The sequence below is a fragment of the Quercus robur genome, chromosome 10, assembly GCF_932294415.1.
Source record: "Quercus robur chromosome 10, dhQueRobu3.1, whole genome shotgun sequence".
Classification (NCBI taxonomy): domain Eukaryota; kingdom Viridiplantae; phylum Streptophyta; class Magnoliopsida; order Fagales; family Fagaceae; genus Quercus; species Quercus robur.
This window is the reverse complement of record NC_065543.1, coordinates 19,090,966-19,116,038: the sequence shown is the minus strand read 5'-3', so window position 1 is coordinate 19,116,038 and position 25,073 is coordinate 19,090,966. Positions and strand designations below refer to the sequence as shown.

At 33.3% G+C, this 25,073-nt stretch overlaps 2 protein-coding genes across 8 annotated transcripts; one reads left to right on the top strand and one right to left on the bottom strand.

Annotated features, from left to right (window-relative positions):
* Positions 1-1,772: 1,772 nt before the first annotated feature.
* On the top strand, positions 1,773-15,427 carry LOC126703273 (fatty acid amide hydrolase-like). The gene is made up of 20 exons (XM_050402239.1): positions 1,773-2,106; positions 2,702-2,811; positions 7,097-7,157; positions 7,456-7,643; positions 7,939-8,068; positions 8,346-8,423; positions 8,579-8,726; positions 8,904-9,016; positions 10,521-10,596; positions 10,679-10,750; positions 10,857-10,902; positions 11,363-11,434; positions 11,566-11,646; positions 11,883-11,986; positions 12,082-12,174; positions 13,931-13,999; positions 14,193-14,257; positions 14,351-14,412; positions 14,501-14,596; positions 15,174-15,427. The coding sequence occupies exons 1-20, from the start codon at positions 2,007-2,009 to the stop codon at positions 15,234-15,236; spliced, it is 1,827 nt and encodes a 608-aa protein (XP_050258196.1). The 5' UTR covers positions 1,773-2,006; the 3' UTR covers positions 15,237-15,427.
* LOC126703272 (disease resistance protein RGA2-like) lies at positions 7,459-22,344 on the bottom strand. Of its 7 annotated transcripts, none has more exons than XR_007647989.1 (7): positions 18,662-22,344; positions 18,441-18,518; positions 18,254-18,301; positions 15,672-15,847; positions 15,464-15,570; positions 11,858-12,004; positions 7,459-8,076 (listed from the first exon to the last, which is right to left on the bottom strand). XR_007647989.1 is itself a non-coding variant. In XM_050402238.1 (2 exons), exon 1 carries the CDS (start codon positions 22,175-22,177, stop codon positions 18,695-18,697), a length of 3,483 nt encoding a protein of 1,160 aa, XP_050258195.1. In that variant the 5' UTR covers positions 22,178-22,344; the 3' UTR covers positions 18,347-18,518; positions 18,662-18,694. The 7 variants fall into 7 exon arrangements, 2 of the variants coding, with proteins under 2 accessions (XP_050258195.1, XP_050258194.1); XR_007647988.1 differs by having other exon boundaries at positions 11,858-12,025; positions 18,441-18,507; XR_007647985.1 differs by having other exon boundaries at positions 18,441-18,507.
* Positions 22,345-25,073: the final 2,729 nt, after the last annotated feature.

The window sequence follows — 25,073 nt, the reverse complement described above, 5'->3', positions numbered from 1 at the left end:
TCCCAATTTAATTCGGTCTTTCAAATGATATATAGTCAATCTGTGTTTTTTTTTTTTTTTTTTTTTTTTTTTGAGATCTATGGACCATAGTGCTAAATCCTATCCCGAAAAAAATAAATAAATAAAAGACCATAGTGCTAAGCTACTCACATGCATCCAAAGTTATAATCCGCTTCAATATTTTTTTGATAATTTGATAGTTGGGGTGAGATATTTGAACTTTGAACATTTTTATTAGAAACATTCATGAAGTGTCAATTGAATTAAACGACTTCTAAAAAAAAGTTATTAATTTGGATGGTGATTTAAGGTCGTTTTCACATTTGAAAACTCACACTTCCCCAACAAAAATATAAATGGTTATAAACTTTAATTTGGTAATTTGGTGTTAGTTAACAGTTTAATTTGTTTTTAGTAGTTAAAGGTCGTTTTCACTTTTCTAAGCCCACGTTTTTTTCCCATGTTAGTCCTTTTAGTCAATTTATTTAGCATTAATAATGATAAATAACAATTATCTAAAGGACTGAGAAATGTAGAGTGTAGAGTACTAATTCTAACAGTGCTTAGTTATTTGGATTTGCAATTACAAAGACAGAGTATGGAGTTGAAAACAGCGTATCCACATGCTTTCTCACCCTCTTGATTTTTTTTTTTTTTTTTAATTAGAAACAAGAAACTTTTATTGCTTAAAGAGAAATTACATCATGATGAAGAGCTTGTTCTAAGAAACAAAGATTCTCTTCTATCCACACTAGAAAATCAACAATGCCACAAGCGTGTTTAGCTAAAAGGTGCGCAGGCATATTTCCTTTGCGCTTTACATGGGAAAACTAAACATTATGAATATCAATAAGCAAATCAATACAAAACCTACCACCATTCAACTTGGTTTTTTTACCCAATAATTTAACTTGTACACACACTCAAGAATCTCACCTAACCAGACCTTTCTACAGGGGAAGAGTTGCCTTACCCTTACTCCAAAGGTCCTTAGTGGAAAGAGAGAATTAAGTACAGTTGCTTAGATTCAATTTAAGAACTAATGTTTTTGCATGGTCCAAGAAATCATATAGTTGAATATTATTTTCTTTATAATTGATAATATTATATTGAAAAACTTAATGAATATCTTAAAAGTATTGATTTAAGAAATATTTTTTAAAATTTTCTAAGAAAAAAAAAACTTTTTTATTAACTTTTTATATATTCCATGAAAGTGAGTATCAAAACTTTTCTAAAATTGTCAATTAACAAATACCCTAAGGGTACCTGTTAATTGAACTCATTCTATATTTGGGTTGTGTCAGCCAATGCAACTACATGATGGAATTTAGTTCGAAAACCTAATATAATATCTAAATAATTGTTGTAAGTTTTACCCTTAATGTAAATTTGAATTATTTTGATTGTTATTGATGACTTAACTTAATTGTTTTTTAAAGTTGAAAGTTAAAACTTCTAATACAAAAACTTTGTAACTCAACAAGCACCTCTTGATGTTTCAAACCGAAACGCTCAGGGTTCGAATCTCCTATTTTCTCATTGTATAATAATAATAATAATAATAATAAATAAATAAAATAAATCCTCTGTTTTATCAATAAATAAATAAAATAAAACTAAAAAGGCCGTTAGACTTGAAAGTTTTTAGTGAAAGAAGACCGGGAAATATGACGTAGGAGGTGTCTTAGATTTTCCCCAACTACTTCAAAGGCTCACTTTCTCTCTCACTCACATGCTAGCTCTTATCTTTCACTTTCAATTGCTCATATTGTCATACCACACACTTTGTCTATAACAACAAGCTTTCAAGTTTTTGTCTTTTTTTTGTTGGATAAGTTAAAAAGACTTTCATTAATTTGCATTGCATCCACCGCCGAGTCATTCTTCCTAAAATCTTAATCTATATACAGGAATCTATAGATTGTGTCATCGTCTTCTTTTTCACTTCATTTGTTTTATTTTGTGTTCAAGTAAGCTTGAAAGATCATATTATTTTTGCCTTCATGGGGTTGTTCAAGGATCAAGGGGTGGTTTACAAGCCAGTGGAGGAGGTTGATCTTGGTCCTAAGAGTGATCATGTCTATCTCCGTGCCAATGTTAAAGGTTCAATCTTGGGTCCTAACTCTTGCTTCACCATCTTTTTTATATTCTCCATGCATGTTTCTTCTTCTGTCAAAGAATTGTTACCATTAGTTGGGATTCTTTATATAATTTGGTGTCATAGGATTAGTTTTGAGTTTCATTTGGTTTTCTATTCTAATTCACCAAAAATCCATTTTGTGAATTAGAATTATACATCATGTTGATGCATCTTGAAAAATAGAACTTTTTTTTGGGCCTGCATATCTGAATTAAATTTCAGTTTTTTTATTTATTTATTTATTTGTGATAGAACTTTTGGTCCTGAATTTCATGGTACTTTGAAATTGAAATTTGGCACCGGTTGCACCAAACATATTTTAACTTTTAAACTAATTCACATGATTGATTGGTATTAAATATATAGGTAGCAGGTGGTCTGTTAAATAAATGTAAGTGAAGGCATAAAAAATTGCGTTTGTATTGTAATTTTGTAACTGAAAGAATAATAGGATGATGGATTGAAAAAAAAAAAAAAAAAAAAAGATGTTTTCTTTCAAATTTATTGTTGAATACTTGGTGAACATACATAACTAGTGAACTTTCATTTGCTGCATAGCTCCTAGAATGGCTGGACTTCTGGTCAAAATTTTCACCTGGTTTCTGGAATCACGAATCTTTGGGACAATATTGGTTTACATGTTGAAGAAAAACAATCTAATTCACAAGGTACACACTCTTGGTCTCGAGTTTCATTTTTGAGGTATTGTCTTAACTTTTCTATATGTTTATCTAAAAGCTCTTAGTTTTTGTCAACCATTGGCCTGACTGGTTTCTCACACTTGAGGTTTCTTCCTTTTTAGTTTCAAGGGAGACCCTTCTATCTTCCTATGTATGTGAAACCAACATATGAATTTTCTCCCAAACATATACTTTGCTGCATCTTTAACAATTGATTAAATTATCACATAAATTTCCTCTGTATGTCACTGTTGACCATGTTGTCTCATACTCTCATGTAATAATTAATTTTTATGATTAACCACATGCTAATATAATGGTATTTAGGCTCTAGTTGAGGAATTCACTTTAAGCTAGCAAGGTTGTTCTTTAACAAACATCTATATGAGAATGGAGTTTCCCTTAAAAGAAATCAATACTTTCTCTCCCCAAGGTGAAGTACATAATGAACAGATGAAGTGGTCCACTAACTCATTAATTTGAGAGTTCGGGTGGCTTTACCTATAAGAAAACGAACCACTAGAATTAGAACATATATCATTTTCACAGCTCACAATTAATCGACAATGCTTGTCATGGCATTGGATGGTAGGGTCTTTTCTTTTAAAGAAGATGCTTATCTTAATTTCTCAAATACAACAGCGGTCAAATTAAATTAAAAATTGTTCCACATCCACTGAACTCAGTATATGGAGACTATTTTGTTATCCCCAGAACTACTTTGTCATGGTCATGGTAGGGTCTTTAAGCACACCATTCGAGTTTACATAAATAACCCACTGCTTCCATTCATTTACATTGAAAGCAGTTACGCACAAACTTCTTAAAAAAAATCAACTTAAAAGTTAAAACGTTTTAAACTAATGAATTCAAGTTATGATATCAGTTTTAGAATGCCAGCATAATTATCATTGTCCATTTTACTCTGCTAAAATCTTTTGCTTTATACAAAGTTAAAAAGCAGGCGGAACTCTTAGGGTCTGTTTAGATACTACTTATTGCTGAAAACTGAAAACTAAAAACACTGTATCAAAATAATTTTTAAATGTGTGAATAGTACCGTGAGACCCAATTTTAAAGTTTTTTTTGCTGAATAAAGTACTTGCGAGTCCATGAACAGTGAACGAGACCCACTGGAAATGCAAAATGCAGCTGAAAATTCAGTTTCAACTCTATCCAAATGTACACTTAACAAAAGAAGGAAGATTATTTGGTGCAATTTGAGTAAAAGTAGATATTTGTTAAAAAATTTCTGATATTTCTAATTTGACTTGGTTTAGTGTTTTTTTTTTCACTTGAAGTGGAAGAAAATTGTCCCTCCAAAAATAAAAAATAAAAGTGGAAGAAAATTATATTACTTGCTATAAAAGTAAATTGGTATTCCTTTTCAACCAAGGAATATGTATTGAAATCTTATTACTAGACAATATTATTAAGGATTTGGTGTATAAGGGTATTTCCACATGACATGAAGAGAGATTTTGAATTATCATAAAAGAATGGAATTGAATAATCATAAAGGAATAAAATGGAATAGAATGTATTTAAGCAAGGAAAAGGAATGGAATTAAGTAACCTTGGTTAGATGTTTTAAAATAAAGGAATGGAATGTAAGTAATCTTGTTTGGGAGTAACATAGAGGGAATGGAATGAAATCATTTTATGACAATATTACTATTAGACCCCTATTTTAAAATAAAAAGGTTGAATATGTAGGGGTATTTTTGGAGTTTTAGTAAAAAAATTCATTAAATCTAATTTCATTCTCTCCCATTCCTTCCAATTTCGGAGAGAATGAAAATTTGAGTTTTTAAGGGAATAGAAAGAAATAAGTGTTCCCTCCTATCCATTCAATTCCCTCTCACTTTCCACTCTCTCCATTAAAACTCCCAAACAAAGGAAGGGAAAAATATTCTAAAATTATTCTTTTTATTTCTTTCCATTCCATTCCATTCCCTTTTCCCAAATGAGGGCTTAGAGAGATTTTGTTATTTATGAAAATTCTTTATGTTGGACTATGTGGAGTTTGGTTTTGTGTTCGATCCAATTCATGACCTAACGCAACTTTGAAGCATTATAATTTAAAATAGGGGATTTTCTAAGGTAGAGTCCATGGAGTGGAGGTTTAGGCCAAGTTCCGAGCATTATAATTTTAAATAGGGGATTTCATTTCCATTTCATTCCCTCTTTCCAAACGAGGGCTTAGAGAGATTTTGTTATTTATGAAAATTCTTTATGTTGGATTATGTGGAGTCTGGTTTTGTGTTTGATCCAATTCATGATATAACCCAACTTGGAAGCATTATAATTTTAAATAGGGGATTTCCTTTTCATTCTCTCTTCCCAAACAAGGGCTTAGAGAGATTTTATTATTTATGAAAATTATTTATCTTGGACTATGTGGAGTCTAGTTTTGTGTTCAATTCAATTCGTGACCTAACCCGACTTGGAAGTATTATAATTTTAAATAGGGGATTTTCTAAGGTAGAGTCCATGGAGTGGAGGCTTGGGCCAAGTTCTAGGTAGTACCCCCAAGAAAATTTGTTGGCCCATTTTCGGCTTGTTTTTGGAATATATATTTGTTGATTCAAAATTAGGGTTTGATTTATTGAAAAACTATACTGTAGCCACCTTTGTATTTTTCCTAATATAATGAAATCACTGCAACTTCATAGTCATAAGCGCATTGCCGAACCACATAAATCTTTATGTAATATGATTGTTTCTTTGCACAATTTTTCTCTATTTTTAGATTCTATAAAATAGTTTAAATTCCTAACACTTAGTGTGTAAATATTTCTAGTCTCTCTTTGATGGAGTGAATTCATCTTATGCCACCCATGGATGAAAGTCTAAAATTGAACCACGTAAATTATTGGTGTTCTTCTCTTGTGTGTGGTTATGTCTATTTTTCTCTTTTCCTATTATTAGTTTATAATATCTTTCTCAAGCCCATAACAGTTTTACAATCAATCTTGTATGATAGTGCTTCCAAAGGTACTTTCGTGATAACATATTCGTATTAGAGCTTCTGCAGTCACCAAAAAAAAAAGTATCATGGTCTCCAAATACAAATCCTTAACAAGAATAATATGGTGGGAAGCAACTAAGTCAATCATACACTTAACATACGGATTTACAACATGGTAACACTCGCCCTCTCCAACATGATATCTTTCTCAAATTTATACCCAAAAAAAAACAAAGCCTAAATGAGCTTTAAATACCACGTGGGTTGCTACTTAACTTTGCCATCGATACAACATCCCATAATTAAGATTCGTGACTAACCTAGCGGCTGGCTGCCCTTAGCAACGGGGCCATTTCTTTTTCAATACTTTCTTTAGGAATGATGATTTTCTAGACTTTTTTTTTTATTTATATATATATAATGATAATTTTCTAGACCTTATTTCAAACTGTATCCTTGATCCATGTCGATATCAAAAGCTGAAATTTTTTTTTTCAAATAAATAAAAATTAAAAAATTGATAGATGGGAAAGAGGAGATTAGGACATTAATAAACGTTACCATTAAAAACACCTAGAATTGGTTGAGCTTGGCAAAGCTACATATTAGCATTAAGGGAACTTTACATGTTACATGTTTATCATGACCCTCAGAACACAAAACAGGAGTAAAATTAAATTTTATCATGACCCTGGGAACACAATACAGGAGTAAAACTAAATTTTGGAGACTTTCCGTTAAGAATTTATTAGTTATTGTGTTTTAGGATTAAGGAAATGGATAACTTTAACTCCATTTTTCATCATCAATCATCATATCCAAACGCACTCTAAATGTCTTATATAGAGCCATACGTTTATTCATGAGAATATCAGACAACATATTCTAAATTATTTTTCCTTTATATCTCTATAGTTCCAAACATGTAATTTCTTTCTAGATACCTCTTAGAAATTAAAATAACTAATTACTAATTTACTTGTGTAGTTCCTGTATTATTGAACATACCATCAGTAAATTTGAGATATCCAAAAAAAATAAGTTCACGACTATTTCATGTCTAAGGAACCTATTCTTTTTTCCCTTCATAACAAGTAGTAATTTGTCACAGTAACATAGTAATTGCCATAAAAAAATTGAATACCATGCACATTGTACACCAATGCCATAGAATTTAAAATAAGATTGGTAGTACGCATCAATTTTCGTCTCTCTGCAAATGCTACCGTCTACATTGAACCAATTGTTGCATGCAAAAAATTTGTTATGAAATTCTTAAAAAGTGTTTTCGAACTTGTGCAGCTCGTAACAAATGCGCAGCTAGAGGAGTCACCTCTCTATGTTCCCTTACATCCGTTCAAAGGTCATGTTTTTATCCTTAACTTTCATTGCATTTCAGCTCTTTTACAGACAAGGACAGGTTTTCAAATAAAAAGCAATGTTCCACAAATCGTGACTGAAACTAACCAACAATTTTTTTTAGTGAATAAAATAGTTTATTAAATCAAAGGACTAATAGGAATTTGCAGGGGTTAAATGGTGTTAAACACTACTCTATGCAAATGTTCTAATATCTGAAGATTTCTATGTATGTCAATGGCTGAAAATGAATTTTCTCTAGAGAGTAGGATCATGCTGCTAATATCAATTTATGATTGCAGATCTTAAAGAACAAGAAGTCAAATGCATAGATTCTAAATTATCTCCACCTGAACAAGTTCAACAGGCAATGGATTGTTTGCCTGATTCTTCAGAAAAGAGTTTACATGGTTTACAATCTTCTTTTCAACATTGGACAATACTGGACTATTCAAGAGCCTATAATTTGAAAGAAATAACTCCTCGGATGGTATGCCAACTTTAGCTACTTTGTTTATGGTATATTGTTGTTTTCCTATTTACATATGAACTCATTAAATTGTAATTTACACAATTGCCTTTCAAACTTAATTGAAATCTTGAAAAATATTTTGAAATGCTTTTATGAATTTCTTATGCCTTATGTTTGTGTGCTTGTTGTAGCTATTGTGAGTTTCCTACAAGCAAATATTTGGCACTCACCCAAAGATTTTGAAAGAGAAATATTAGGGAAATGATGACATGTTGTACCATACTCACAGGCCTTGACTTTCCCCTTGGAACAGGTTGCGGAGCGATTTATAGCTGCTGTGCATGAATCTTCTAATCCTCCATCACGGATGTCGTTTTTTATAGACTATAATGCTGAAGATATTTTAAGGCAAGCGGATAAATCAACTCTTCGGTATGAACAAGGTACCTGTCTGTAACATAAGCAACAAACCATGAGTCTTTCTAATGAATATACCATTATTTGATATGCTTAACACTTATTGCTGAGACATTACACCAACATTAGCTATGCATAGCACCCATTACTGAGACAGTATTCAAACAGTGGTAATGCTGCTGTCAATTCAGTTATTATGCTTCAGCATTTAGATGTAGTTCTAATATAGCTCCCTAATTCAATGAATTGAAGAAAAAAAAAAGCAACACTCATCCATCTCATTCTCTATATGATCCCCTCCAGGAAACCCAATATCCATTCTAGATGGAATCCCAATTGCTATCAAGGATGAAATAGATTGTTCTCCATATCCTACTACAGGTAATTCAACATGCTTTGGTATTCCATTCACTATGTATATGTTTTCTGGATATGAGAGACTAGATATGTTTGTCAAACTAATCCAAATTTTCTTAAACAGAAAATTTATTTATTCTCATAGAATATTTGCCTAAACCAAAAGTTGGTTCTTCTAGGAGGAACAAAGTGGCTGCACAAAGTAAGACCTTGTACAGGTGATGCAAGCTGTGTTAAGTGCCTCAGATTATGTGGTGCCATACTTGTTGGGAAGACCAACATGCATGAAATTGGGGCCGGAACAAGTGGGATAAATCCTCACTATGGGTAAGAACACCCTGTTCTAGTGCTTTATTTTCCCAAGATCTCCATAATTCCTTGTTTATTCAGTATATATGGAGCCAAGCCAATCATATTCTCTGTGCCTTTTTCATATCATGATTTAACATTTTTTTCATTTATATCCCTTGATGATATTCCTTTGTCTATTAATGATTTGTGTAGGGCTACTAGAAATCCATATGACATTAGCAAGATTGCTGGAGGTTCTTCTAGTGGATCTGCTGCAGTGGTGGCTGCAGGATTGTGCCCTGTTGCCCTTGGTGTTGATGGGGGAGGTAACTTATTTAAAAATAATAATATAATAAGAAAACACCAAATTACTCTATGCAGAAAAACTTATTTTTATCATATTTGCTTTATTGTGCTCTATTTTTTCTTGTAGAATTATACTTGAGATCAACATTGTAGTGGTACTGTGGTACTGATGATTTATTTACTAGATCTGCATTTGCTGTTCTCATCTGTGTGGGATCCATATCATGTTTATTTTTAAGGAATTAATATAGCAGAACCTAGATCTACACACATAATTTCTAAATATCTTGTTTGCTACAAGGATGAGATGTTCTATGGTAACTCAAACTAAGCAGCAAGATCCCGGTTAATGAGGATCTTTTACTACTGAGGTGTCTTTTCTGCTTAGAGAAAGAATTGTGCTAAATGAAGCAGTAAATTTCACACTGGTTGGACCCATTAAGTAATCATCAATCACTAAAATACCATACTAAGGAAAACAAATATAGAAAACACAGAAGAATAAGGAAAGTCTCGATTCCTTAAGTCTGGTCCCCAAAGACCAAATCCTACCAAATATCTCCAATCAAGTAGTGCTAAGATATCCAATTATTTTGCTTAGAGAAAGCCAAAAAGATTTTAGTATTACCCACTTTGGGCCAGCTAGAAAGAATTTTCCAAAAAATTATGAGGGGATTTTAAACCTCATAGTGACAAAAACAAATTATCCTTCCAGATCTACAAAATCCAACAAATTACAATATTAGCAACCATTAATATTGGAAAATTTTTAATTAGGCTGCTATGAATTACACCAAGAGTCAGTAAAGAACTAAGAAAAGTTGCCTCTTTAAACTTTCTTTTAAATGAAGCATATCTGGTTAGTTTTCTTTTCTTTCTTTAAACTTTTGTGGTCAAAAACCAAGAAACATAAAGGATATGAGGAAAGATGCTTCTGTCCTTTGGCAATGAGGATTTTCTGGCCCTTTTGTCCATGGGAAAGTTCAAATCTTTAGTCAACAGACTCAACACCACCTATTTTCCAGTAGGGGTATATTCTGACTCTTCCAACATAAATGTACATGACATTAATTTTTTTTAGAGTCCACCATAAAGCATAGTTTCTAATTAAAACGGAAATAATTTCATGCTTGAGAATTGTCTAAGGTAGATGTTTCCAGCACTAAAAACTGAAGTATGATCTCTTGAAGCCATCAAGCATAGGCAAAAATTCTAGCTTACTGTGAAAACTCAACATGGTCAACTCAACCACTAACATAATATACCAAATTTACTTCACCTTATAACAGTTTATATTCCTTAACATTTGATTAAGGTTCTTTTTCCTTTTTCAAATTGATAAATTACACATACACCAATGAACCCTGAACCCATGACCTCACCATCCATCCTATTCTTACAAGGGGAATGAGATGTTTCCAAGATAGATTAAGGTTCATGCCGACGAAATCTGCATCATGCAGATGTGCGCTATACATCATGTATGTATTACAAACTGAATGTTTTATCTATATCTATGTATAGGATCTGTGCGGATGCCTGCAGCTCTTTGTGGTGTCATTGGTTTGAAACCAACCTTTGGGCGCATACCTCATAATGGGTAAATAATGATTTTTTTTACTAGTGATCTATATAAGTTGGAAGGTATATGACCATTTTAAAAATAACTCCGTGTTTTTTAGTGTTCTTCCTTTTAACTGGACGGTGGGGATGGTTGGAATCTTAGCAGGCACCATTGAGGATGCATTTATTGTGTCAGTGATCTTTCCTATTTGTTCTTTTTTTACTGTGGCTTTTCATTTTTTCTGTTGATTCCTTTTATGAGTTTGATAATATAGCTTCTACCAATTTAATATACAGTTATGCAGCTATGAATGGACAACTTCCACCAGATCAACCCACCAGAGTAAGAACTTTTTGCAATTGTTTGAAAAAGTATCTACCATGGTTTTTGAAATATAATTATTGTTCTACCTAATCATGCTTTCTTTCTATAAAAGTAGAAACTTTCTTCAAATTCTTTCTCCTTTAATTAGGAAGAGATGAAAATCAGGACTTTTAAACTTGAAGATTTTTGTTTGAGATTACATTTTTCCAGATATTTGGGAAAACGCTACGGCTTTTTTTCTTTCTTAAATTTGTTAGTACTAAAGATGGAGGAGCATAGGAACAAGTGCAGTACAGTTTGGTATAGTTGGCCAAACTGATGGACCAGCATTATTCTTTGTTTGCCATGTTTACAATATAAGCTTTGCATAGGTTTTATTTATAATGTTCTTTCAATGTCATTTTCAAATTGTTAAATTATGAATAGTTCAATAAACTATTCTAATTTCAGACCACCTTCTTTTTGGATAATCTTCCAGCCCAAATTGTACTTTCCATTGCTCAACCCAACTAAATCTATCTCTGATGTCAAAATGGCAAAGTATGCAGAGGTTAGTAACCTCTTTCTCAACTTGATAATACTTAGATCAACAATATTTTATTTCAATAAAAAAAACTTTATTCATCAAGTTATCTTCTGATATCCTTCATCTTACATTAAACCACTATTTGGGTCAATTAGTGGTTTAATGATTGTAGTGATGATATAAGAACATGCTGTTCTCAAGCTTTAGACAAGCTTCAGGAGCACTACAGTTGGAAGGTATTTGCAATTAAATGCTCCCTTTCTTATATCAAAACTACTTATATCTTGGTACTGAAATAATTCCCTCTGAATACAAAGAAATAGCATAACCTACTTTCTCAGAAAGAGTTGTTGATAGTAGTGCAAGATAATTAAAATTCTGTCCATATCATGAAGACTATAGTAAATAAAAAATAGTTGATAAATACAATAGCCATTCCTTGCTAACCTGCGAAGTTCTTCTTGTCTGTAAGATTGTAGAGGTGACTATACCGGAGATAGAAGTGATGCGTCTGGCACATTATTCAACAATTGGATCTGAGTGTACCGCTTCACTTAGTTCTCATCTGGAAAAGCTGTACATTGACTTCCAGCACTGCATTTTCTTCACTGTTATCTTTTAAAGACTAAAGAGTAAGAAATCAAAATGCTGACATTAAGAATGCATTACAGGAAGCCTGAAGAAATAGGATGGGATGCAAGGGTAGCACTTAGCGTGTATGGTTCTTTCAGTAGCAAGGAGTACATAAAGGCGCAGAAAATTAGGTGATGTTTTTGACCTATCTTTATTAATTTAAAGTGATAGGAAAAGGTACCAAAAGTTGGAAACAATAGTAATCATAAAGACTTGATCAGCTATAAAATACTTAATGCTGCAATATTTCGATATCCTAAAACTTAGAAGCCCAAAGCCAAACACAGAATTCAGGTGAAGAATTCATGATATACTCAACTGAGCCTTCCTGATCATTAATTACTGCTTTTTTCTGGACTGCTAAACTTTTCTTAATCACAAATCATTATCTCTGCATTCAACATTTTTCTAATAATGAAGCTATCTGGTTAAATACATCAGCAACATCTTCTGTCTTGTGTCTGCTTTGATGTGGTTGATTTGGAAGGAACATAATACCCGCATTTTTGAGGATGTTGAGAACTCTGCTGATTTTTTGAAGTCTTTGCTAGTTGGGACTTAGTTTGGGTGGTCTCGTATTTGGGGTTTTACACAATGTATTTCCGTTTTTGATTTCATGCAATTTGTTTTTGTTGCTATTTGATTTGTTTGTATTTGTTCCTAGTACTCTGTTCATCATTGTGAACATGTTGTACTTTTTTCAATGAAAATATCTATTACCTATCAAAAAGAAAATATTGCCAAGATTTTTCATTTTTTTTGTAGAAATTATATGAGGTCTGGAAAGCTTTGGCAGGAAAGCAATTGCCAAAGCTTTCCTAGTGCACAGTAAAAGGCATACTATGTACATTAGGCATGAGTGGATCAGGGTTCCAATTTTTACTATTTGCCAAGATCCTGAACCCAGATTGGCATGATCTTCAGGCTTCTATGTTATAACTGGACTTTGGCTGCTCTGATTGACTCATTTCTAATTAAGAAGCTTTATGATATGGGAAATAAATGAAAAACTAGGATCAAACACACAACCCTCATAACTGATAGTAAAGAATTAATTTCCCAGTTCTTATCAGGCTTGCCTGGGCCTATTAGTTTCTTGTCTAAGCAATGCAGCTAACAGGAAAGCTCTTTTATTAAACCCCAAAAGAAGCATATTTACAATCAGACAGCTCTACAGGCTGGATGGTTCAACTTTGAAGTTTCCATAGTTTCGCCTTAATAAAAACGTTGGAAGTTTTGAAAACTTAAGTAAAAAAAAAAATATCAAAGTTTCAGAGGTAACTCAAGTTTAAAAAGTGGTTAAGAGAATTGCAGATTGTAAGTCTGACACATAGTTTAGAAAAATGCCTATATGTTTCAGATCGTGTTGAATATTTATCAGCTGTTTTAATTGGCAGTTGATGTTTGCTATGAAAGTTTTTAGATTGTGGTTCTGACTCCTTTTTTTTTTAAGACAAATTTTACACATTCAAATGATGTTGTATATATCTGCCATGTAATTTGAGGGTAGATTAACATCTTTTAGTATCCCAGCTTGCTAGGTAGTGCTGTTTTTATTTTTCTTCCTCTTTAAATTAGATCATGTTTCCAATATATTTCAATTGCCCCTTTTCCATTATAGTTTTCAAAAAACTTCTTCACTATACACATTTTATCAGCATTGTTGTCCACCATTCTAGAAAGCAGAAGTTTGTCAAAAAAAATAAAATAAAATTTCTAGAAAGCAAAAGAATGGATTAGAAATGTACCTAACCAAGAGTGCTTTAAAATATTTTAGTGCATTATTTGCACTTTGTGGGCATGCATACAAATGATTACAACTAAGCATTTGGATGGTTGGTTCTACTATATTCCCATTATGACACTTTCTTGTTTAAATATCCACAGGAACCGCCAGATGCAGTTTCATATGAAAATATTTGCTGAGGCAGATGTCATTGTTTCACCAACAACAGGGTATCTTTTGCTGCTCTAATAAATTTTAAGCAACAACTTAATTCATTTTGAGCTAAAATTTTTCCATTTTAGGAAACATGACTGAAATGATATTTCAAAGAAAAAAAAAAAGCCACTTTGTAGCTTACTTATCCTCACTGTTCCTTCAGTAATACTAATATCTAATGATTTCTCTCCGTGATCTATGCGACAGTGTAACCGCATACCCAATACAGGATGATGCCTCAGAAACTGGTGAACTGGACTACATAAATGGAGGTTTGAAACGCCTAATAAATTAGTTTCTAAAATTTCTGTTTCAGCAAGGACAAAATAGTGAAATGAAACTTGACAAGTTTGCTGCTATTTCAGCTGCCCTAGTTCGGTATTCAATAGCAGGAAATTTTCTAGGATTGCCTGCAGTGACTGTTCCAGTATGATCTTATCATCCTTTCCTGTCTTTTACTCTTTTTTTTTATGGAATGCTAATACTTCTTTGTTAACCTAAACTGCACTTGATAGGTTGGATATGACAAATTGGGTTTGCCAATTGGCCTTCAGTTTATTGGGCAGCCATGGTCCGAACCAACATTAATTCACATAGCATCTGCAATGCAGGTAGATTGTGAAACTCTTGATTTGTTTTTGAAGTACTGAATCACTCAATTGCTGAAAATATTCATATCTTAGTATTTTACTAAACCTTCTTAGTAATCGGATAACGTTCTGTGATGTGTTTTTCTCAATATTTTCCTTGACATACTTCCATAATAGCATACGTGATAATGATTTTCTTTGTGAAGGAAAAACATGATAAAGTGAAACACTATCATAACTTTGCTGCACCAGTCTCCTAACAAATAAGGATAAATAAATTTTAAAAAAAATTAAATGAAGATTTCAGTTTAAAACATTTTAAACTAATATTGTGACTTCAAGTCACAATTTCAATTTGTTTGAAATAGGGTATGTGTAACAAACACTACCCTAATAACTAACAATAAATCTAGAGGCACAAAAAAATTAACAATTGCTAAGGTGGCAAGTTATTATCGGTAGGTAAAAAAATGATATCAGTAATAGTCCTAAATGGGTATCAATAAAAACTTGTCAAACTAAATTGTTGAGTATGTGGCATTATCTACAATGTATTTGTCATTTGATGACTAACATGTAAGGGCTAATTTCAATGCAGGCCATCTGCAAGCCAGACTACAGAAAGCCAGAGGTTTTCTATAATCTGCTGAAAAAGGATTAGATGAACCAAGAACCTCCACATCATTACAAATGATCTTAACTTGATAATAATTCACGCCATTGAACTTCTTGGCTAACACAGTTATGCTATCGCTTTAATGCTATTTGTTTAAGTTAAAGCCATGTATGTATCAAACAAGTGTGACATTTCTATATAAAAAATGGAATTTAATAAGCATAATCACTTTCCTATTCAAATTCTTAATCAAATTCATCTGTTTCACTTACATAATATATGGGCCAGAAAGGTTTGAAGTGGAATGTTGACTCTTTGGAGGAGTAACTCGAAACCACCATTCTTTAAGCTCTTATGGAGAAGGAAGTTTTGTGGAAATCTGTGAGTATAAAAGAGGAAACACAAGCATATGAAGAGTGTTAGAGAAGTAACAAATTTAGTTTAAACTGTGAACTATAAAGAGGTGTTTAAATAACCCACAGAAAAGATTGGTGAAGAATTTTGTTGTGGGTCCGGAATTGCGATGTGGTCTGCCATCTGCTTACAGGAAACTGAGGTAGACAGTATTGACTCTCAGTTGGTCCGGAGTTTGTGGGGTAGTCTTTTTATTGGTCGATTGGGTTTGGTAGCCCTTTAATGCCGTTAATACAGGAATTCTGCTGTTTGTGAATTGCTTATCTTTAGTAGCTTATTTGTATAATGCAAGACAAAAAAATAATAACTAGTTTATCTATAATAATAAATACTATATAACCGAAGTTTTTGACTATTTGTTAACCTCTTGAGAGAGTGCCACCTTAGCTTTGGAGCTCCATAATTTTACACCTCATATTAATTTTTAAAACTATTTAATTTGCTGAGTAAAAACCACACGATTCACCTTTGAAAACCCGACTACATGATTTCATGGCTTTGTTTCTGAAAAACCTGAGACCCACACGGTCACAAGCATAAAACCTGAATACTTGGCCGCCCTTGCAAATTGAACCTTACTCACAAGCCAGTGAAGCCACAGCTCACAGCCCTTACCATACGATTTTGTTAATAGGCTATCCCTCATCTGAACTACCCAAGTAACGACCATAGCTTTTGTATGTTTCCTGCCCATAATGTTGCTCCCAATAAAAGACCACTCTACTATCTGGTGCTGAGTCGCTGACACAACTATATAAGCATTAGCTGAACAACACTGATCACCCAGAGTGAGTGTGAAGGTAAGTAATCCATGATATTGCCAATAACAGTGAAAGCTTGGTTGATTTCATCTTCCTCACCCAATTTTATGCTATGTCTATTCCCTGGTAATGCTTATCAAAAAAAAAGTCTATTCCCTGGTAATGATATGTTTGACTGTTTGAGTAGCTTTTTACATACTAATTGCTGCAAAAAGAGAAAAAAAGAGAGAGTGGCTTTTATATACTGTAGTCTGTAGTGTGCCTTCAAATATACATTCAGCAATTGTGTTGTTTTGGTTCCAAGGCACCATAAAGGAGGTGGAATTTTACATCAAATTTGATCTAGAGATGAAGGAGAGTGGGAGAACCATGATTTTCAAAGTTCAAGTAGTTAGCTTGCAAAATATTGTGTCAAGGGAGATAGACCCTTTTTACATTCTTGAGTATTAATTAATAATAATTTCAAAGTCTAAGTACTCCTATTAAATGAATTCAGTCGTTTAGTTTACAAGTTAAGTCTACAATTTGGAGTTGAATTTCATATTTGACTTTAGATAATGTAGGTGGTTTATGTTACCATGATCCAAGGAGGGACGTTTAAAATCATCCCAGACTCTGCTATAATAACTGGCACTTTTAGGGCCCCACACACGTGAAGAGAGTCCAACCTCATCACCATTAAAAGTGTTTGATAAAATTCCAGAAAGAAATTTGAATTTTCTTCAGTTATTTTTTATATATGTTCTAATCTATGCATGTAATGAGTATGGGTTTTTCCCCCTATTTTAAAAGCAATCTGTACATTTGGTGAACATATTTATGAATTTCTATAATTTTTTTTTTATGTTTCATGTTGTTATTGGATCTTGAGATTGATGAAAGCTGTGAATTCCTAGATATAAACCTATTAAAAAAATAAAGTGAATTCCTAATCATTGATGTTGATCCTCTACATAAATTTATAATCAGAATGATATGATATCAAGTGCATAGTTTTTTTTTTATATAAGTAATAAGTTTTATTGATATCAAAAAGGAACACCCTAATACATAAGGAGTCTATAAGGAGTCAAGAAATCAAATACAGAAATTGCAAGAATCTAGGAAATCAATAAAAGAATGGAATGATTGTTTTTGCAAAGCAAACAACCAATCCACTAAAGTTCTAAAAAAGAATAGCTTGAGGTCCGGAATAGATCTCTCAATATCTTCAAAACATACTATTTCTCTACCTCCAAAAACACCACATTAAGCAATGAGGAACGATGGACCAAATATCAAGTACATAGTTTAGTAAATATATTTTTCTTTCTAATAAAATTTAATAAATTCAAAGTAGAAATAAGGTTTTCCGTGCATTACATGGATTAGCGACTAAAATGCTATTAAAAAAAGGCTTTGATAATTAATTCTGACAATACTGAAAACCTTATTGTGAATTTATATGTTCCCGTAGACGTAATGGCATGTTGAAGCTTATATACAATTAAGTTGACTCGGGCAGGGTGTATCTGATTTTTTTTTTTTTTTTTTGGTAAAAAAAAGAAAAAAATGAGGGGATTTATGGTTATATTACACCCCGGGCAGAGCGCCAGGCAAACCAACGGAATTACAGCTTGTGCGGGATTTTAACCCCACTAAGGATGCCCACCAACAGACTCCTGTGGGCAGCGGGACTCGAACCTAGGTGTGATGCACGAAGCGCTCGAGCCTTACCCACTCAGCCAAGCCCCCGTTGGCATGTATCTGATTGTTTGTGCTAGTTTCGTTCTGTCATCTCTGTTGTATTTCAAATTTGTTTTGTCTGGTTGGTTGTATTTCACAGCTTTGTATCAAAAAAAAAAGGACTAAAAAATGGGTACCCAATACAAATAAAGGGGCTTGTACCTTCAATCTATCTTGATCCGCATCCTCCACCATGTTCCATTTTGTACACTGTTTTAAGGATTTTTTTAAAAAAAAATTAATTAAAATAAAAAATAAAAAATAAAAAAAAGCAAGCAAATACATCATCTGGTCATTTCAGTTTGGGTACTACAAGATTTTTTAAAATAAAGAAACAAATGATCCTTACAGCTGTTCTTATTTCATCTGCCAAAGATGTCTAATGAACCCCAACTCTCTATCAGCAGTATTTGGTTCTGCATATGAGCTAAAAATAACTGAGAAATTTGCTTAAATATCAAAAGCCTCCAAGGAAAGAAAAAAAAAATGAAACAGGGAGCAGGGTGTTAACATAAAAACAACATTTTCAATTGTTGAATGCCTATGAGATTAGGAAGGAATTTTACATACCTAAACAAGCTGAATGAAGCATGAAACAAGAGATTAATCAAAGTCCCGAGAAGTCAGCCTTTCAGAAATTTCTGGGATGTGTTTAATCTTGTGCAAATCCTCACCAGTTTCCCCCTGGCATCTTCGCAATAACATGGGACAATCATCAATCACCAGTCTACGTAAAGACTTAAGGCTACTCATTCCATGAGGCAGCAAAGCCAATTTGCGGCATTTAGAAATAACAAGCCTATTAAGAGATGTGAAACTGCTGATCCAGTCTTCTAGAGCTATTAAATTTGGACAATTTAGGATCCGGAGCTTTTCAAGAGGCATAACATATTGCAGCCCATTCGGGAGAGTCTTCAACTTTGGGATTCCCCAAATAGTGAGGGAACAGAGGTTCCTCAGTCCTTTCCATCGCTGGCCATCACCTTCATCGCTGGAAAGATCAAGCTCCTCGCAGTCCCTAATGTCCATAAACTTAAGGGAGGTGAGATACTGAATACCTTGTGATAAGAACATTAGTCTTGGGCACCCTGAAATGCTGAGACGCTCAAGAGAAGTGAGGTTTTGCAGCCATTCATCTTGCAAACACTCTAGCTCCTTAATGCCAGTTAAAGTCAAAGAATTTAATTTGGAAAGAGGGCCCAAGGAGGAAGAGGGCAGAGTAGAAGAATGAACTGACATATCTACAGTTGTTGGGCCTTGTGATGCTGCCATATACCACATTGTCTGTTGCAAAAGTGTCAGCTTGGCATTACTCAGGACCAGCTGTTCATCAAGATGTGGATAGAAGGGAATGGAATTCAGCATTGGACAAAACTGGATTTCTAATTTTGAAAGACAGGGAAATGAAGGCAGCAATAGATACTGTTGTTGATGATCTGTCATTGATGATTGTGTTGTTCTAACAGCACTCTTATCATCACCAACTGGAACATCCCTCCACCATCCCTTCAGATTGGGACAATCCCAAAGTACAAGTTCCTTTAAGGATGGGAAGAATGTTATTGATACTGCTGAAGAAGAGAACTTGTCTTTTCCACCACTGCCTGTTATGTACTCCAGGGCATGCAACCTTTGAAGTTTAAGACTCTTGAGAAAAGAGAGTTGATCTAATGGCGGTAGATGCTGGAACTTGAGACAATTGCAGAGAGTAAATTTAACAAGATATACGAGAGAAGATAGCCAACTTGGAAACTTCATACCCCCATACCCTATCACCCACAACGTTTTCAGATTTCGATGTGGCTGGAGGCCTTCCAATGACTTCTCGTCACTCTCCACATCAACATCAGCATCATCTTGTCGATACCATCTTAGAGTCAAGGCTCGAAGACTTTGTTTCTCCTTCAAATTTGCATTCTTAGTTTCTGTTGAAGCATCTGACAACTGTTCTAGATGTAAAATCTCAAGCCCTCTGCTCAAGTTGTTTAGCCTCTTCAGTTCACTTAGCTTGCCACTCTGTCTGTAGACAGACTGACTCCTTAATACAAATAAAGATAATGTCTGAAGAGAAGTCAATTGTCCCAGTCCACATGGCATTTGAGCCAATTTATCACAGCCATCAATCTCAAGATGCCGAAGCCTGACTAAATTTTTAATGTCCATTGGCAATTCTTTAAGCACATCACAATTCGAAAGTTTCAATGTTTGCAAATTCAGCAGGCTGGTTATGGAACTTGGAAGCTTTTTGATTCCATTATTAGAGAGATCGAGATATCTTAAATGCTTCAACTTACAGAGGCTACTTGGAACCTCCTTGATCCCTGAATCATGTAAATCCAACACACGTAAACACTTGCATCCTGAAAAAATTGCTCTACAAGTGAACTTGCTGAACTTTTCTTCGTTTCGAAGCCATGATTGACTAGGCAATAGAAATGTCTGTATTCTCTTGGCTTTAAGCAAGCGTCTCACAAATTGCTGTGATGAATCCAAATTAAAATCGAATGACACATGACGGACTCTATCATTTAAATTGTCCCCATTTGGATTTGACGCACAGCTCACAACCCCTGCCACTAAAATTGCATGATCATGCAAGATTTTTGGCATTTTGCAACTTCTTACAATGCCCCATTCATCTTTTTCTACCTCTTGGAAAAAGGACCTCTGGAATAGATCCATAAAATACATATAACCAACATCTTCTAGAGATTGATCTTTGTTTGATGAAATGAGAAACCCTTGCCCCATCCAAAGTTTAATCAGTTTTTGTACATCAATTTCATAATCTTTAGGAAACAATCTACAGTAAGCAAAACATTGTTTCAAATGCGACGGGAGATGATCGTAACTCAACTTAAGTATTGCAGAAATATCATTTTCTTGTTGTAAAATTTTTGGAAGTTCATCCTGCTGGAATTTCAACCAATCCCCTTCTAAATTTTTGAAGTATAACAGACTCCCTATAGTCCTTATGGCAAGAGGAACACCAGCATATTTCTGTACAATCTCCTGCCCAATGGATTCAAGAGCTTCACTCGTTCGCTCCTCTCCGTCTCCAAATGCCATCTTCTTAAATAAAGCCAGTGAATCATTGAACGACAGAGGTTCCAAAACAAACATTGGAACCGTGCGCATAATGTCTGCAACCACATTACTACGTGTAGTAGTCACAATCTTACTTCCCCTCGCGCCACACATTAACAGTTTTTTCAAGCTGGACCATTTTTCATCATCTTCATTCCATACATCATCCAGTACAAGTAAAAACCGCTTCCCATCAATCATTATTCGAACGCGCACCAACAACGAACTCAACCCGAGATTTTCCAGTCTCTCCCCGTCCCCGGCTGCGGCTGCTGATTCCACAATCTCTTCAACAATAGTTTTCAAATCAAAGGAGTCAGTGACACACACCCATAATCGTAGCTCGAAATGTTTTCTCACAGTCTCATGATGGTATGCAAATTGAGCTAGTGCAGTCTTTCCCACACCTGCACTCCCAACTATTGAAATCACTGAGACATTTGCTTTGTCACGGATATTATCCACTTTCACTAGATCATCTACAATTGCACTCTTTTCCTTCTCTCTCCCAATAATCTCTACCTCGCGTGACGAAGGAGAAGATAGAGTCACTCTTCTCTCCTTCATCTCAGGACGCCGGTTATTAAACTGGAATCTATCACCTTCGGACGCAATTTTCTCTATTCTCTTATTAACTGCTTTAAACTTAGGCAGCCTTTTTGAACCATATGCAAGCTTGGATAAGAAGATACGTACCAGTTTTAAGCTTCTACCCCGGTGCATCAGTTCTCGCCGCAGAGCCTCAGTGGAGAAATCATCCACTAAGTCATCAGCATCATCAAATGCATCTTTAAGCTTTCCAAGCCAAATTTTGACCTCATAGCTCTGAGTGTACCTCTCCTCTGCATCCAAAAGAACAGGTTGGATTCTGGAAACAGCCTGCTGGAGCCTCCCAAGTTCCTCTTCCACATTCATATACCCTCTAAACTGCTGGATAGGACCGGAAGTCAAGTTTGAAATGAGTGCTTCTACAACGCTGGAGACAACTGCCTCGGCCATTTCTCTTTCTCTGGAGATTACTCCTCAACAGATTACAGATGTGCTTGTGAATACTGTCTACAGATATCACAGAATTGAGTAGTAATGTAATATAACTCGAAGAGGCTGGATTGTTCTTTGCGCAGCACTAGCAGAAAGAATAATAAAATAATAATAAAAAAAATATAAAAGTTGAGTTGGATTCCAAATGCGTTAATCACTCACTCATTCACCGCTCGATAATAATTTTTTATTATTATATTAAGATATCAATTAATTTGTAATAATTAATTAAGTGTTTATTTTTTATAATAGTTATTTACCACTATATTAAGATATTAATCAATTTTTTGTTTTTAAGATAAGACTAACACCCGTCAATCAAGCAAACAGCAAAAAAAAAAAAAAACTTTATGGAAAACCGTGATTGACTTTGCAGGGAGGAGATGATACCTTATGTTGCCTGTGGGGTCCACCACTGTTCACATGTGATATCTAATAATTATTCTTTGAGTGAGTAATTTTGGTGCCGCATTCAAGTGGCACGACATTGGCCACGTGAAAGGGTGTTTTTATATGGAGTCACTGTCACTTCTTTATTAACTATTATTTGTTACATGGACGAGTTGGAACCATTATTTTATCACTTTACGTGGCACAACAACTTTTCGTATTCTTTTTGTGAACAAAGCCACTAACTTAATCGTGATGTCGTTGAGCATTAATTTTAAGCTAGTCAAACTAAGTATCTTTCTTATTTTGGTAAAAATATAACTAATTACCCATCATACCCCATTCATTATGCTCAATACGTGCATTCAACAAATAACATATGAATAGTAATTCAATACATTTATCGAGCACTGCACCGTCATCGCAATCCAAAATCATCTTTACTTTGGAGAGTGTTTTTTCTCCGACAGAGTCTCTAAAAGGAAAGAAAAGAAGAAAAGAATGGAAACCCAGTGAAAAAAAAAAAAACCCACCGTGAAAAGAAAAGAATAAAAAAAGAAAAGGAGAAAAAAAAAAAAAAAAACCAAACCCAAAAGGTAAAAAAGAAAAGAAAAGAAGAAGAAGAAGAAGAAGAAGAGGTGGAGGAGGAGAATAGAGAGAGGTGTGTCCCATACCCGTGAAAGACCCCAAAAAAAAAAAAAAAAAAAAAAAAAAAAAAAGGAAGATAAAGTCTATTGGAGAGAGTAAAAAGTCCGACTGTGAGATCCATATGTAATTTTAATTACAAAAATGTTATTGAAAACAGAGTTATGGAAACTGTGTTTTCAGTTTCCATAACTCATAACTTAAAAATCAGAGAATTGAGTGATGGAAACAAAACCAACTTGTAATGATAATTTTTGCTGATAAACTAATGAATAAATTACCTAAAGAAAGGTATAGAGAGATAATATTTAAATAGGATAGATGGTAATTAAAATAATAATAAAGAAAGAATATTTAAATAAGATAGAAAAATTAGCATTAGTGCACGCAATCGCGCGTGCTCAAATGCTCTTCTATTTTTTTTGTAAAAGTTAATAATTTGCATCAATTATAATTTGTGATTACTATAATTTCCAATCACAAAAAAGGAAAAATCTAGGAGTGTGATGAAAGTATTATGCGTTTGTTGGTGAAATAATTTGTTCATCACACTCCTAGTTTTTTTTTTTTTTTTTTTGTAATTGGAAAATATAGTAATCTCAAATTATAATTGATGCAAATTATTAACCTTTACCCAAAAAAAAAAAGAACCTCTGAGTACACACGTGAGCACGTGCTCTAAGGCTAGTATACTCGAAACTCAATTAATTGAAATTACCCTTTTAATTTGATTTTTTTTTTAAATTACGTGTAATGATAATTTTTGTTGATAAATTAATGAATAAATTACCTAAAAAAAGGTATAGAAAGATAATATTTAAATGGGATAGAGGGAGATTAAAATAATAGTAATATTTAAATGAATAAAGAAATGATAGAGAGTCTATTGGAAAGTGTATTTAAAAAAGTGAGTAGTTAAAAAGTAAAAGTAACTATTCACTCTCTAAACAGTAAAAAAATTTAAACATGCTCCAAACACTATCTTTCCCTTCTCTCTCTCTCTCTCTCTCTCTCTCTCTCTCTCTCTACCTAACTCTCTCACTCTATTCTAAAAAAAAAAAAAAATCTCACTCTATCTCTTCTCTCTCTCATCCATGAATGATGAATCCACATAGATCGTCAATAATAGAAGTGATTTTTTTTCCCAATTCTTTCTTATCGTCTCTTATTCCAGCTACCACTTTTTCTATTTTAAATTTTTATTGGTAACTTCAATCTTAATATCACGTAAAAGATGTTTAAGTAAACTTTTTTACATTTTGGTTTGGAATTGTAGTCTTGTTGAGTTTTATTAATTTTTTAAATATATTTTTGGTGTTTTGGATTGTTGGGAGGAAAAAAAAAATTGGTTTTAAAAAGTTTGTTTAAAACTTGAAAGAATATTTTCAATTTCTAACATACTTTTTTTCTAATAATGCACAAGATGTTATAAATAACTATTTTTAAGGAATGAATATTTCTCTTAAATTACATTTTGATTTATTGGTAGAATATATATATATATATATATATATATATAAACAAAGTTTAGGTACAAAATTGGTTGTAATCTAAAGTTTCAATCTTACTCAATAAAATAAACATTACTACATATTTTGAAAATATAACCGTTGAATTGCATGTTCTTTATACTTTCAATACACATGTCAAATTTTGTGTCAATCATATATTATTTATTATATAATCTATAAGTTTATATTTTATGCATAATTTTAAACTATAAAAACTTGCAATTTAAACAATTTATTGATGACATTGTTATTGATCTTTAATTTTCTAGAAATTTTGCAGACATGGAGAATATAAGAGGAAGATGTAA